A 14,370-nucleotide genomic window follows, 5' to 3' on the forward strand; every position below is an offset into this window, starting at 1 on the left:
ATACTGCCTTCATCACTACAGTAGTGGTCACAGCCATAAGAAAGTTGGGCTGGGGTGGGGAGGGGTAGAACACGGTGTTGGAAAGCTGGGAGCTAACTACTACCTCTAACTTCAGCTCCAGGAGATCTGATGCCCTCTTTTGGCCCCCATGGGCACCTGCACTCATACAATTAACCATATACATAAGAAAAAATTAAATGTTTTTTAAAAGAATTTTTTAGTCAGGCATAGTGGCACAAACCTATAATTCCAGAAATTGGGAGGCTGAAATAGGACTGGCAAGAATTTGAGGCCATAGTCTGAACTATGCAACAAAATCCTGTCTCAAAAATCCCAAGAAACAACATGTTGCCTGAGTAGATTAAGAGACAAGTCTTGTACATTTGCATTTATGGGACAACTGAACGAAGACAAGTGGTTTGTCATTGCACACCTATGGCTGCAACTACAAAGCTAGGTTCATAGTCATCTCCCATGATCATCCTTCAGTGATCACCCATCCCACCCCCAGTGAGAGACAATGTGGCAGGCAGGGGTAGCTGCCCTCGGAGAACTGTGTCCCACAAGCCCTTGAAGCCTTGTGAGAACTACATCCTGGACACACAACCAACTCCATATGGATGGAGAAATCCCTTCCTCTGCAGGGTCCCTGGGAGCATGGGCAGAGAAGGCAGCCAGAGGCTATGCACCTTCATCATCACTTTATTTGTTCTGTTTGCTCAAGAATATGACTATAAACTCTGGGAGCCATGGTGACAACACAACCCTAGCACCTGTGGTATACAGGTCTCCAAGTTGGACTCTCTGACTTGATATCTCTCAAGAGGCCCATCTGGTGACCCCCTCCATTACACACCCTCAGCTTAGAGTCCTGGTTAAAGAAGGCTCCAAAGGCCACAGCTCAGTACTGACTCCAGACCCACCACTTTGAGACCATCTTGGTGTTGTAACATCCTTCACTTCTGCTGCTGCAAGTTGGGTGAGGCCACAGGGTGCATGGGGCTTCTGTTTGCCCCACAGAGGGTAGAGAAAGAGTACTGACATGCCTCTCCTGGCCTGTGCTGAGACTGAACACAGGAGAGACCATGGGCCAGTGCCTTGGCTGACCAGGTAGAAGGACAGGGCAGGACCCTTGCTCTAGAGCAAGCTCCAGGCTCACTGAGGAGCTCACAGCCCTGGAGACGTGTCAGGAGCCAATATGTGCACACACCTACCTGCACACAAACATGTACACTCAGGTGCCCCTGGTGGAGTTGGGAATGGGCCCCCCACCTCCTCTGAAGCAGGGAGCATAAGGACGGGAGAAATGGGACAGCCCTATGGCAGGCATAAGGCCAGTAAAGAGGGAGAGGATCATGAGGCGGCTGAGGCCCCCTCCTTTTCAGCAGGTACACTGTCATTGGTGCTCCCCTCTTCCTCTGCAGTCCCAGTCCCTAGCAGGTCATCATCCGGCCCTGGGTGCCCATCCCCATTGTTGATGGCTCTGCCCTGGTGACTCTGCTGCTTCTGTCGCCGGGTCTCCTTGTACCTCATGGTGATGTCCCTGTAGGGCAGCAAAGCCACCTCACCATTTATCCCTGCAGCAGCCCCCAGCACATGCCCCAGACACCTGGACACCTTTGCTCTGTAAGAGGCTACAATTCTAGGAATGGCTGAGTAGAACTTAAGCTGAAGTGTCAGCTACAGGCAAGGCAGGCCATCTTGAACCTTAAGAACCTGAATCCACCAGGTAGAGCCAGAGACTCAAAGAGTACAGGGGCCAAGGCAGCTAGAGCCACAAGACAAGGGTGGGGAATCGATGGAAGGGGCAGACAGCACTCACAGTGAAGCTTGAAGGCCTGGGGTCCCACCCCCACTCACCGCAGGAAGAAGCGCCAGACAGTCCACGTAAGCACCAGGATGGAGCCAAGAGTCCAGCACTGGGAGATGTAGAAGGGCAGTGACAAGGTGAGTGTGTGCGGGTCATACTTCACCACGATGAGCAGCTCTGTGACTGTGATGGCCGCCACCAGCCAGGCCTGCTGGCCCAGCTTCCTGTGGGGCTTCCTGCAGAGAGGCAGCAGCTGCCTGGCTTGCTCAGCACCCCAAATGCCCTTGGGGCTCCCAGACTCCAGCCTCCCACCCCCTAGGCCTTATGGACGCCCTCACAGTTCATCCATGAAGTCATAGATCTCACGCATGGCCACACCACCCACGTTCACGAAGAAGACCAGGCGCAGGAGGACCAGGTAGTGTTCAGGGGGCATCCACAGCACAAACTTCAGGTAGAATGTGTTCAGCTCTGCCAGCAGGAACTAGAGGATGGGAGAAGGTCAGTTCGTCAGTTGAGAACTAACCATTGGTGGTGTGTGGACACACAGTCACCAGGATGGGAGAAGGTCAGTGGGTCAGTTGAGAACTAACCATTGGTGGTGTGTGGATACACCGTCACCAGGCTGCTGGGACTTACCACCAAGATGATGCCACACACGGCCAGCCAGCGGTGCAGGCTGGAGGCTGGCTTCCACTCAAAGCGTACCCAGCTGTAGGGCGTGAACTGAAAAGCAATCCTCTTCATCTTGCCCCTGGGAACCAGAGAGCCAGGAGCCTGAGGACAATGGCCAGGTCATAGAGCTACTGCCAGAATTTGTGAGCCAGTGCACATTGCCCTCCTCAGTAGACACAAGGCTCTGTCCTGTTCAAAATCCCACACAGCTACAGAGGAGGCTACTCGCATGCCTGAGGCACCCAAACAGGAGGGGAACCTCATTCCTTATTGTCCCCAGGTTTTTCCTCTTTTGTCATACCAGGGACCAGGGTCTCAATCTTCTTGTCCTCTACCTCTATGGTGCTGGGACTATCTAGAGCTCCTTCTCTCTTTTCCTTTTTTTTAATTTATTTTTTTGTTTTATCCAGGTTCTCTATTATGTAGCTCTGGCTGTCCAGGAACCTGCTATATAGACCAGGCTAACCTAGAACTCTATCTTCCTGCCTCTGCCTCCCAAGTGCTGGGATTAATGACATGCACTATCTCACCTTTGTTGTTGAGACAAAGTCTTAACTGTGTAGACTAGGCTGGCTTCCAATTCATAGAAATCTTCCTGCCTTCCTGGGATTAAAGGTGTATGTCACTCTGCCTGGCTTGAAACAAGGTTTCACGCAGCTAAGGCCAGCTAGCCTCAAACTTACTATACACCCGAGGATGACTGAATTCCTGGTCTGCCTTTACCACCCAAGTGCTGGGATTACCGCACATTTGGTTTATGTGGTTTGGGGGTTTGAACCTAGGGCTTCAGTTATGGCAGGTAAGCACTCTACTGAGCTATAACCTCAGCCCCCACTTCTCCATGGTTTTGAGGCTCACTGGATTGCCTAGACTAGCCTTAAACTTGTGTGCTCAAATAATTCTCCTGTGTCAGCTGCTGAAGCAATGGAATCTGTAGGTGTATACTATTTCTGGATCATTTTTTTCTTTTCTTTTCTTTCTTTTTCTTTTTTTTTTTTTTCAAGACAGGGTTTCTCTGTGTAGCTTTGGAGTCTATCCTGACACTAGCTCTGTAGACCGGGCTGGCCTCAAACTCACAGAAATCTGCCTGCCTCTGCCTCCCGAGTGCTGGGACTAATGTCGTGTGCCACTACCGCCTGGCTTATCATTGATTTTTCTTAAATATCACAACTAGCAGAGAAACTGGGTATAGGGGTACACAGTAGTACTCGCAGGAGTTGGGAGGTGGGGCGAGAGTCACTCTAGATGACAGTTTGAGGCCAACTTGAGTGGTATGAGAGGTGGACTGAAGAGGCCCATAGCCTCTTGAGAGAAGCAGGCCAGGGGGACAGATGGAGGAGTAACAACAGTTGACTCTACCACCCACTCTAATGTCTGAAGGACAAAGACCCATCTTGCTTGCCACCCTCCTGAAGCAGCGAGGCCTTGTGCTTGGGGGCCCAATGCTCTGTGGTTCCCTCTACAACCCCCAAGATGTACTTGTAGGTTGGAATGTTCCAGAGGCCCTGCCACTTATATGTCTTCAGGGACAGCCACTCGAGGGTCTTCATGCCACAGTAGATGCCCAGCCCGTTGCAGATGAGTACGTCCATGATCCACTGGGTCAGGAAAGGAGAGGTGTTAGCGTTGGGCCTGAGACGACAGGCCCAGGCCCCCCAGGCCGCGCCCTGCCCGCTGCGCCTACATGATCCCACCAGCACTCGCTGAAGTTGGGCAGCTGGTGCTCCAGGCTGTACTCCAGGAACTCGAACATCACACTGATGATCATGCACATCCACCAGTCGCGGATCATGAGGGTCTGTGAGGCGCCAGAAAGCACCCCATCAGGCTTTGCCACTCACTCCCTAGACTGTGCCCTTCCAACAAACAATCCCAGCCCCCAGCCCCCAGCCCCAGGGGTCCCTGCTATGTGTAGTAGATGGCGGCTGCCCTTCTAACTTTAAGATTGTCAGTCAACATGGAGGGGCCCAGGGGTTTGGCATTGAGCTCTGACAGGAGGCCTGGTTCAAGCTGTGTGCTGTGTGACTGACAGGCAGCACTGCTGTGGGGTGTGCCAGGAACCCAGGTTGACCTGGGCTCTCTGCCTTGCCATTTCCCCCATTTCCTTTTGCTAACTGGCCAGAGCTGGGAGCAGGACACAGATCTGAGCAGCAGGGTCAGCACTAGCACTTGAGTCCCACTGAGTAGAAACCCGGACGCTTCAGTATTGTACATCCTCTCCAGGATGCAATGCTTCCTCACCAGGGCTCACCCACCTACCAAGTGGCCTGGAACATGAAGGAAGCAGAACTAGAGAGAACCAGGGTGTCAGGCCAGCTAGGTCACCCTACCTTCAGATACCAGCCAATGAAGTGTGCAGGAACAAAGCCATCCAGCTTGTCCTGTAGGTAACAAGAATGTGACCCTGAGGCACAGCTCCCACCTCAGGCAGCCCCTCCCTCAGACAGTCTCCTCCCCTGTGGTATCTTGGGCAAGTCTCCAGGGAGCATACAACCTCATGCTGTGCAGAGGCTCAGAGCCACTCCCCTCCCCCTCACAACCCTCCAGGCTAATGCCAAGTCAGGGTCTGGCAAGTATGTTGCTGTGTGGACCCCTTCAGATGACCATGATGGTAAGAGAGGCATGATGCCTCTCTGTTGGATCCTCATCTAACATGAACAGGGCCAAGGGCCTGGACCCCATGTGCAGAGCCACACCACACTGCCCCGAAGGAGCCTGAGGAGGGTAGACAGTCTTGCAGGGTACCCTGTCTGATCCCATACACACAAGGACAGTCCTGGGGCTACTGAGGCCCTGCAGTTGAGAAGAACGCCCCTACCCAGATGTTGTGGAAGGGGTCAGTCTTGTTGTCAGCATCATAGATGAGGCAGTTGCCCCCGTAGTCCCTCTCTGGCAACGGGACTCCCAGCCTGGGATCCACATACTTCAGAAACTGCCGGCCATCCTGGACTGTCTGAAAGCAGAGCCATTAGTGTCGTCAGGCTCAGCAGGGCAGCCTGGATGGAGGAGTCTGTGCTGTGACTTCTATCTCGGTCAGCATGTCACAGGGACAGCAGCCCTTCCACTCCAGCTAAAGCCGGAGACCTGGGGGCACTTTGAATCCCAGTAAGCCATTAAGGCACAAATGCCAGCCCCCTACAACACTCTCCCAGGGCATACAGGACTAGATCCCTATCCAGAAGAGGTGGTCCTGCACTGCTGCCTTTCCACACACAGTCTAGGGCCATGCCCAAGGCCATTCTGCCAGGCACAATCCCATCTTTCTGGATATGCAGAAGCTGATAAGAGTTCTGTACCCTCAGTGGAGGAAGCACTTTTGGACATGAAAGAGGAGGGGCCCCTGGAGCAAACCACAAGCTAAGACCAAAAGGAGGCTCAAAAGCCCAGAGAGCAGATGATAGGGACCCAGCACAGACAGGAGAGGAAGGAAAGGGGAACAGACTGGCCAGCTGTGTGTCTAGCCCCTGACCTGAAGTCAGGGTTCACCTGTTCCTGGTGCAGAGACTCCACAGGTGGCCATCTTGGTAATGACATGTGTCCTGGAAACTAGCAAGACTTGAAGACATGTTGAGGCAGGAATGTTCCTGAAACCACCTTCCAGCATAGGCCCCGAGGCCTCAAATGAAGTCAGATAAGGTGAGTTCTGGGCTTGGCACAAATTTAGGATCAGGGGGTATCTGTTCCTAGGTTCAAAACACCTGTTGCCCCTGATCAACATGCAAAACCCTATGACCCCATGGCACTCTTGTAGAGAGCATGGTGGGCAGGAGGGAAGAGCCAGACTGCAGAAGGACCTTCAAGATAGAGTATTAAAACTGATACGATCATCGTAATGTGTTACACACATGGCCCATGCAAATAGAGCTGCTTTCTGTAGTACACCTGAGCAGCAAACCCAGTTCCCAGACTGCATTCTCTTAAACTGTCCTCCATCCCCCAGGGAAGGAACAGGACCCCAGGGAAAAGGCAGATTCCAGGGTTCAGACAGGGGGTGCAGACAATTGGAGCATCCTATGGTATGAGTCAGGAAGGGCCTCAACAAACAAACAAACAAAAAACCCCAAGAACTCCTAAAGAAGGGGTGTGTCAAACAAAATAGAAACTAAATGAGAGCTGCCAATGGCCTAAAGAACTTCAGTAAAATGGTGGGCGTGGTGGCGCACACCTTTAATCCCATCACTCGGGAGGCAGAGGCAGAGGCAGAGGCAGAGGCAGAGGCAGAGGCAGAGGCAGAGGCAGGCGGATCTCTGGTCTACAAGAGCTAGTTCCAGGACAACCTCCAAAGCCACAGAGAAACCCTGCCTCGAACCCCGCCCTCCCCAAAAAAGAACTTCAGTAAAAAATGTAAAAGCAGCATCTGATCACAACCCGAAACAAAATACCTTTGAGTCACACTGATCCCAACAAATTATTAGATAGTTAACACATGGTGGAAAAAGAGTCAGGTTTTCCTTAAGGGGAATTCTAATAACATGGAGACACAACCCCGAGGCAGTGCAGCTCAAGTCCTGCCTCCTCCTCCCACATGGATAGCACACAGAAACTTCCTTCTAGAGCACAGACAGAAATAGGCAGTGAAGGGCACCACATGGAGGGGACACTGAAAAATGTTGCATATCCACAATAAAGATCAGTCTTCCCTGCAGAAGCCTCATTCGGATGGCACATACCTTAACCCTGGTTAAATCCTAAGAAATACAACAGGCAAATTCAAATGAACTTGATGCCAAAGCCAGAAAAAACAGTTCCAGGAAATCAAAGATATGTGTCTTGTGACTATAGATGCAAAGACCGTAGGCAAAATACTAGAAGGCTGATTTCAGGCTACAGACAGGGTCATACACCATCACCTCATCTCAGGAATGCATCTTAGGTTCCAGTAAGAAAACCATGACAGGTATAGTGGTGCACATCTATGACCAAAGCACTCTGGATGTGTAAGCAGCAGGACTACTACAAGCTCAGGGCCAGCCTAGGCAACACAACAAGACCTTGTCTCAAAAACAAAACAGAACAGAACAACCCCAAATGAACTACATTTTAAAAGTTAATCAATATAGGGCTGGAGAGATGGCTCAGAGGTTAAGAGCATTCTGGCCATTCTTCCAGAGGTCCTGAGTTCAATTCCCAGCAACCACATGGGATCTATAATGAGATCTGGTGCCCTCTTCTGGCATGTAGGCACACATGCAGGCAGAACACTATAAATAATAATAATAATAATAACAACAACAACAACAACAACAACTTAAAAAATTAATCAGCCTGGCAGTGGTGGCACACACCTTTAATCCCAGCACCTGGAAGGCAGAGGCAGGAGGATCTCTGTGAGTTTGAAGCCAGCCTGGTCTACAGAGAGTGCCAAGATAGGCTCCAAAACTACACAGAGAAACCCTGTCTGGAAAAACAAAAACAAACAACAAAAAAAATCAATATAAATACCATCATCAATAAAGGAAAAAACTCACAATCATCTCACTTAACACAGAAAATACATTTGACAAAATCCAATAACCTAAAATCTAACAATAAAAATTTAACCAGCTACAACTGAACCGATTCCACTTAGTGAAGACTTCTGGGAAAGGTCAGAGCTCTCAGTACACTCAGGACAAAAAGGCTAGATACTCCTCTAAGATCAAGAGCCAGTTCAGGTGCCCATGCTTGTACTCTATTTCTGGAAGCCCCAGCTGGAGAAGTCAGGCAAGAGTAGGAAATAGAAGGCACCAGACAGCAAAGAAGTGTTACACAAATGGCCCACACAAATGGAGCTGCTTTCTGTAGTTGAGTACTGCGACACCTAACCAGCAAATCCAGTTCCCAGACTGCAGTCTGCAGGAAAGGAACGGGACGGTAGAGAAACAGCAGACGGCAGGAACTGGAAAGCAGCAAATCTTACAGAAGTATGGGAACCATTAAGTTCAGCAAGGACATGGGACACACAGGAATCTACATGAAAATAAACTGCATTTCTACATACAATTAACAAGCAATCCAGCCGGGCATTGGTGGCACACACCTTTAATCCCAGCACCGGGGAGGCAAAGGTAGGCGGATCTCTGTGAGTTCAAGGCTAGCCTGGTCTACAGAGATGAGTTCCAGGACAGGCTCCAAACAATACAGAGAAACCCTGTCTCGAAAAACAAAAACAAACAAAACAAAACAAAAAACCAACAAAAACAAACCAAGCAATTCAAAACAAAACTGAGAAAACAATTCCACTTAATAAAACACCAAAATGAGTAAAATACTTGGGAATAGTTAACAAAGGAAGTATAAACCTACACTATGAAAACTATAAAGTATAGTAGGAAGAAATTAAGGACCTAAATAAATGGGAAGACATCCCACGCTTATGGATCGCAAGAGTTAATAATGTTGGGATGGTAGTATTCTAAACTGATGCAACCCCTGTCAGCATCTCACCTGCTAGGGCTGGGGTGTGGCTCAGTAGTAGAGCGCTTGCCTAGCATGCAGGAGGCCTGGGTTCCATCCCCAGCACTGCAAAGAAAGAAAAAGAAATCTCATGGGCTCTTTTACATAGCCAGAAAGTGATTCTATCATTTGTTTGGAAATGGAGATCAGCTGACACAGGACAATCTTGAAAGAGAAGAACAAAGTGTAGAAGACTGCACTGTCACCTGGCCAATCGTATACCCACCAGCCTCTGCAGAGCTGCCAGCCCATGAGAAGCAAGGTCAGTCTGAGAACTACACAGTCCCGAGAAGCCCAGATGTGAACCTAGGTGTGCTGTGGTGTTTTCGAGTGGACCCCTGGCAGGAAAAACACAAAACCAAGAAGTGCCACCTTACATTCATTAGGGTCTAATTCCATTCACCAGCAGCAATTCCACCTCTGAGCACTCACACAACAGAACTGAAAGAAAGGGGATAAAGCAGCAGGAATTCTAAGTCAGTGCTGGTGGGATGCAAGTCAGCACAGCTATGCTGGAAGGCAGCCTGGCAGCTCCTCAAACTACTGAAGTGTGATGTAACCAGTGAGACCACTATGGCCTGTCCAGGACAGAAATGGAAATCTGTGTCCAGACAAGACCTGACAGGAGTGTTGAGAGTGGCTTGATTCACAGCAGCTCCAAATGGGAAACCAAAGGTCTCTCAGGTCTGCTGAGTGGGCAGAATGACACCCTGGAATGTCTCCCAGCCACAGGAAGAGGCCCTGTGCCGATGACACAGCTGGGTGGACCTCAGAGGAGTATCAAGGGTTCACATGGCCTGCTGGGTAGCTCCATTCACGGACTGTTCTGAGTCTTGACAGATGGCAGGTGTGGTAGAACAGAGACTATCAAGGGATTTGAGTGAATTTTCTAGAGATGGAACTGTTTTTGGTCCTCCTAGGATTTGTACATGCACAGGGATTCAGCCCTGAATAACTGCCACAGATGGCACAATAACAAACCTGGTCACTCACTCATGAAGCTCAGAGTTCAACGAGTGAACCATTAGTGAACACACAATTTAACACTCCAGCCCCACTCCACCCCCTGGTGAGCTGCCAGCCTCACCAGCTCTGTGGGTCCCAGGTAGGTCAAAGTTCCTGAAGCTGCAACTGCTCAGCTATAGGCCAGTGGCAAATCTGCTCAACTGCACATTTCCTGTCTTGAAATCAGATGAGCTATCTTCTCCATGTCTGTCCTGTTTGTATACAGACATGGCAGTAGCCTGTGCCTGCACCCACACTAAGACAGCCCTCCATATGGGCCCTTCTGATGTTCCAGCCTGGCTTCTTGCAGGGCTCTGGGGACTGACAATTCAAGGCCTCCTCTATTATCTATTCCTATTTTATCAACCAAGAAAAGCTGCTTACCTGGAAGAGGATGAAGATGAGAAACAACTCGTAGACCACACTAACACACAGCCAAAACCGCCAGTAAGCTACAACAAGATAACAGCAATGTCAGGGGCTCTGTTCTGGGGCTCTAGGCCCCACCCAGCCCCAGGAGGTTCTCGATCACAGGAAGTATTTTTCTAGGGGGTGCTCAGGTGTCCTTTGTAGAATCTTTATAAGCAAGGCCTAAATAAATTCTCTGAAATGCTTCCTCTACTCCCAGTCCTGAGGATTTAGTTCACTAAGTAAAGTACAGAGACCTATAATGTTGGGCAGAAGTGGTGATGGCAGGATCCCGCTCTCCTATGTACCACTCAAGCTGCTGACTTGCACCAGGTTCTGCTGGGCACCTTTTTCAGGGATGAAAACCTGTTCATTTTTTTAAAGCAAGAACAAGTATAGTTTTAGTTTCTAGAAGCAGGTGTTAGGCCTCTTGGTCGTGAACCTTGGTGTGTGCTGGCGCAGCAACACATGGTGAGGAGGCGGAAACTTTATCTTCTTGACCTGGACCTGCTTCACTGCCGGCCGTCGGTACTTGCCCTCTGAAATCTCTTCCACCTTCATCATGTTAATGGAGTGTGCACGGGCACGGTGCCGGGCACCCATGTCTTGGTGGTGCCTGAGGACTTCATGGTGGTCAGTCCTCCTTCGCAGCCAGCCCCTTCTTCATTGATTTAGGAAGGTACTTTAACACAAACCCTATCAGCAGATTTCTGATATTATAACACCGTCCACCCTCAATGGCACCACAGTATTGAAAAGCCAGGGAGGCTCCCTGCAATCGGGGTGTGTGACCTATCTACTTGGTTGAGAATGACCAATCCAGAGAGGAAACATGATGTGGGAAGCTCGTAATGGATTTGCTCATGTTATTCTGGGGTGCAGACGGAGGTTATGAATGTTCTTCACACCTGAAGTGGGGGGGAGCCTGTGTGAGAATCTCCCGAAGCTCTAGAGGTACAATGGCTGTTGAAGGTGGCAAGATGGGCTACACCACTGCAGTTTGTGTAGTGGGGGGAGGTCTCCTTAAAAGGAGGCAGATACCTAAAGCCACACATTCCAACAGGAACCCCACCCCCTTTTTTGTATTTTGAGATAGGGTTTCTCTGTATAGCCCTGACTATCCTAGAACTCACTCTGTAGATTGGGCTGGCCTTGAACTCACAGAGATCTGCCTGCCTCTGCCTCTCAAGTGCTGGGATTAAAGGCTGTGCCCACCCCAACATGTCTTATGCCATCAGTTCTGAGGCTGGCGTTATCTCTTCACTATTGCTGTTGCCTGCCTTTCCCATCTTTTCAAGGAAGAGCCCAAATCAGAAGTTAAACCACCTGAATCCCTGCCTCCTTTAGGCCCATCTCTAAATATCCAGCTGCCTTTACACCCTCTCCCAAATCCCCTGATCTATGGGTGTGGTGGCTTTGATGCCAGTGGCCCTTGTCCACCCAAATACAAAATATGAGAAGGAACACAGGCAATTTAGCAGTGCTGGTGATGACATCTGAACCCTAGCTTTGGACATAGCCACAGATAAAAGAAGCAGGCAAGGGGGATGGGGCTGGGGCTCAGTGGTGGTACACTTGTCTAGTATGCATGAGGCCCAGGGCTCAGCGCCTAGCACTTCACAGATAAAACAAAAACAAAAAATTGAACCAAGGAGGGAGGTTGTTTTAAAAGAACCAGAACCTGTTTCAAGGTGTCCACTTGGAATCACAGCCAATTAGTTTCCAAATAAAGCAACTCCCCAGACAGGTCAGCTGAAACCTCGTTTTGCTGCTCTAATGAGGCCAGGTAAGCAATGGCCCCAGCTGAGGCAGCCTGACTGGGTCTTCCTAAGTAGAGTGGAGGGCAGAGCCCTTCGTGAAGCCCTCCTGGAGTGGAACCCATTTGAGCTGTCCCTCCCATGGTGCTTCTTGTTGATGTCTCTCTCAGCTATGTCACATGCCTTTGGACTGGAGGCTCTGGGGGCTCCATGCTCAGTATATTAACAAAAAGTGAGATGGGAGGTGGCTAAGGACAGATTTCCTATATAAATTTGACAAAGAATAGTGAAACAGCCTGGAGCTTATGCAAAGCTACTACACTGGAAGGAAAGGCAGAGCAAAGCTCTCAAAGTAACTCCTAAGTGAGCATGCATGTTAAGAGGCAGAGGACTCCTGGGTCTGGCAACACACGCCTTTAGATCTCAGTACTTGGGAGACAGAGACAGGCAGATATCTGAGTTGAAGACCAGTCTGGTCTACAAGGATGGGTTCTAGGCAGCCAGGGCCACACAGCGAGACCCTGCCAAAAAACAAACAAACAAACAAACAAACAACAAAAGAAAAAAAAAAAGAAGAAAGGAGGAGGAGAAGGAGGAGGAGGAGGAGAAGGAAGTGGAGGAGGAGGAGGAGGAAGAGGAGGAGGAAGATGAGGAGGAGGAAGAGGAGGAGGAGGAGGAGGAGGAACATCCAAGTACTGGGAACCAGAGCAGTAGTCACTTAACTCAGAGTTCAGTGGGAGTCTCCAAAGCTCTCAACTATTTCAGACATGGTGACTTGTGCTTGCCAGGGTATAGGACTTATGTCCCTGAAGTAGAGAACCTGCATATCCCACAGACACTTGCAGTGTCTAGTTTGGTCCCATCTGTCATGTTGACTGAGATGTGGCATCCAAGAGAGAGGAAGTGTGCCTTACTGGATGGGCTTACAGTCCTATTCCAAACACAGGGCAAGCACCTAGCAATCAGCCCCATCCCCTTTTCATATGTAGTTTTATCGTAACATAGCAATGTGTACAACTTTAACACTAAAACTGAGCGTCTTTTCTTTCCAGTGAAAACCAAATATACAGGTGTGTGATAAAAATAAATTACAAAATAGAGAATGTCAACTGCAAATACTGAGTGACCATTAGGAGAGAAACTTATTTCAGAAGTGGCCATCTGAAAATATCACAGTTAAACATGTCAAAGGAGAAACCATGCTGCTAAAACAAACTGGGCACTTTTTAAGTACTTGGCTGTTCTGTGGCTCTGCTGCAAACCCTACTGAGGCATGGCTGGATAGGCTTAGAGGGCGGAGGCCACTCAATCAATAATCTAGCAGCAACCACAGACCACACAGACTACTCGGATCCCGGAAGGGCCCAGCTCAGAGTCTCTGGGCCACAGGGGAGTCTTGTTTACAGCTCAGAACTACCTACCTACCCTTGGCAGACATGCACCATCCTGAAGGCTAACAAACTCAGGGCTAAGCCCTTATCTCTGCTCCTACAATGGTTTGCTTTATAATCAGGTAAGTACACAGAGACATATGGGCAAATCTCAGACTGTCTAATTTATAAAACAATACAAAAGCAACAACAACAAAAACCCACAAACAAAACCTAGGAAAACCAGCAGTGCTGTGGTGCTCACTTGTGGTCCTAGTATTCAGGAAGGGAGGCAAGGAGATTCCTTGAATCCAGGAATTTGAGAATAGCCTGAGCAATAGTGAGACCCTCAAAAATAAGTAAATAAATAAATGTACACAACACATCCACATTTAAGTGTTTATTTTTTTTTAAATGCCTAAAAATAGTTTCTGTATTTCCACAGTTTATACTCCCATTGAGACAGAAAAGAAACATGTTTCTAAATATATGCTAAGGTCCTTAAGTTACACCAACCAAGTTGTGGCCTCAAGGGCCTCCTCATTTGAGTTCTGGCCAACTGAGGAGACAAGTGGGTAGCCTGTCACCTCCAGCTGAGGTTCACAGGGGGCAATCCAAATCCATGGATTTGTCAGGACTTGGGGAAGGGGTGATGGAAACAGCACCCAACAGCTACCCCTACATCTCCAGCCCCTCCTATGATCCCAGGGCACCTGGGCTGTAAGAACAAGGTGAGAGAGCCATAGGACAGGTGAGGGACAAGTGGAGGAGGTACAGGCAGCTTTCCCTGCCATGGAGGTAGCAGCCACAGGAGGAGCTGGCAGAGGGGGGAACAGGACATTCACATCCAGCAGCACAGACACAACAGCTGCTGGGAACAGAAGGGCTAGGTGGCACACATGTACAAAGA

General features: G+C 49.5%; 1 protein-coding gene and 1 non-coding gene across 2 annotated transcripts in view; one reads left to right on the plus strand and one right to left on the minus strand.

Moving 5' to 3' along the window:
• Nucleotides 1-686: 686 nt before the first annotated feature.
• The window catches only part of Ptdss2 (phosphatidylserine synthase 2), a 28,155-nt gene continuing 14,471 nt past the window's right edge, over nt 687-14,370 (minus strand). Inside the window, 9 exon segments of the mRNA NM_001246707.1 lie at nt 687-1,543; nt 1,861-2,046; nt 2,149-2,294; nt 2,450-2,564; nt 3,965-4,083; nt 4,170-4,283; nt 4,816-4,866; nt 5,304-5,438; nt 10,310-10,377. Coding sequence (NP_001233636.1) covers nt 1,354-1,543; nt 1,861-2,046; nt 2,149-2,294; nt 2,450-2,564; nt 3,965-4,083; nt 4,170-4,283; nt 4,816-4,866; nt 5,304-5,438; nt 10,310-10,377 — 1,124 coding nt within the window. The 3' untranslated portion in view covers nt 687-1,353.
• Trnaa-agc lies at nt 8,922-8,992 on the plus strand. The gene has a single exon. It is a non-coding gene; the product is annotated as a tRNA-Ala (tRNA).

The sequence above is a fragment of the Cricetulus griseus genome, chromosome 3 (genome assembly GCF_003668045.3).
Source record: "Cricetulus griseus strain 17A/GY chromosome 3, alternate assembly CriGri-PICRH-1.0, whole genome shotgun sequence".
Lineage (NCBI taxonomy): Eukaryota > Metazoa > Chordata > Mammalia > Rodentia > Cricetidae > Cricetulus > Cricetulus griseus.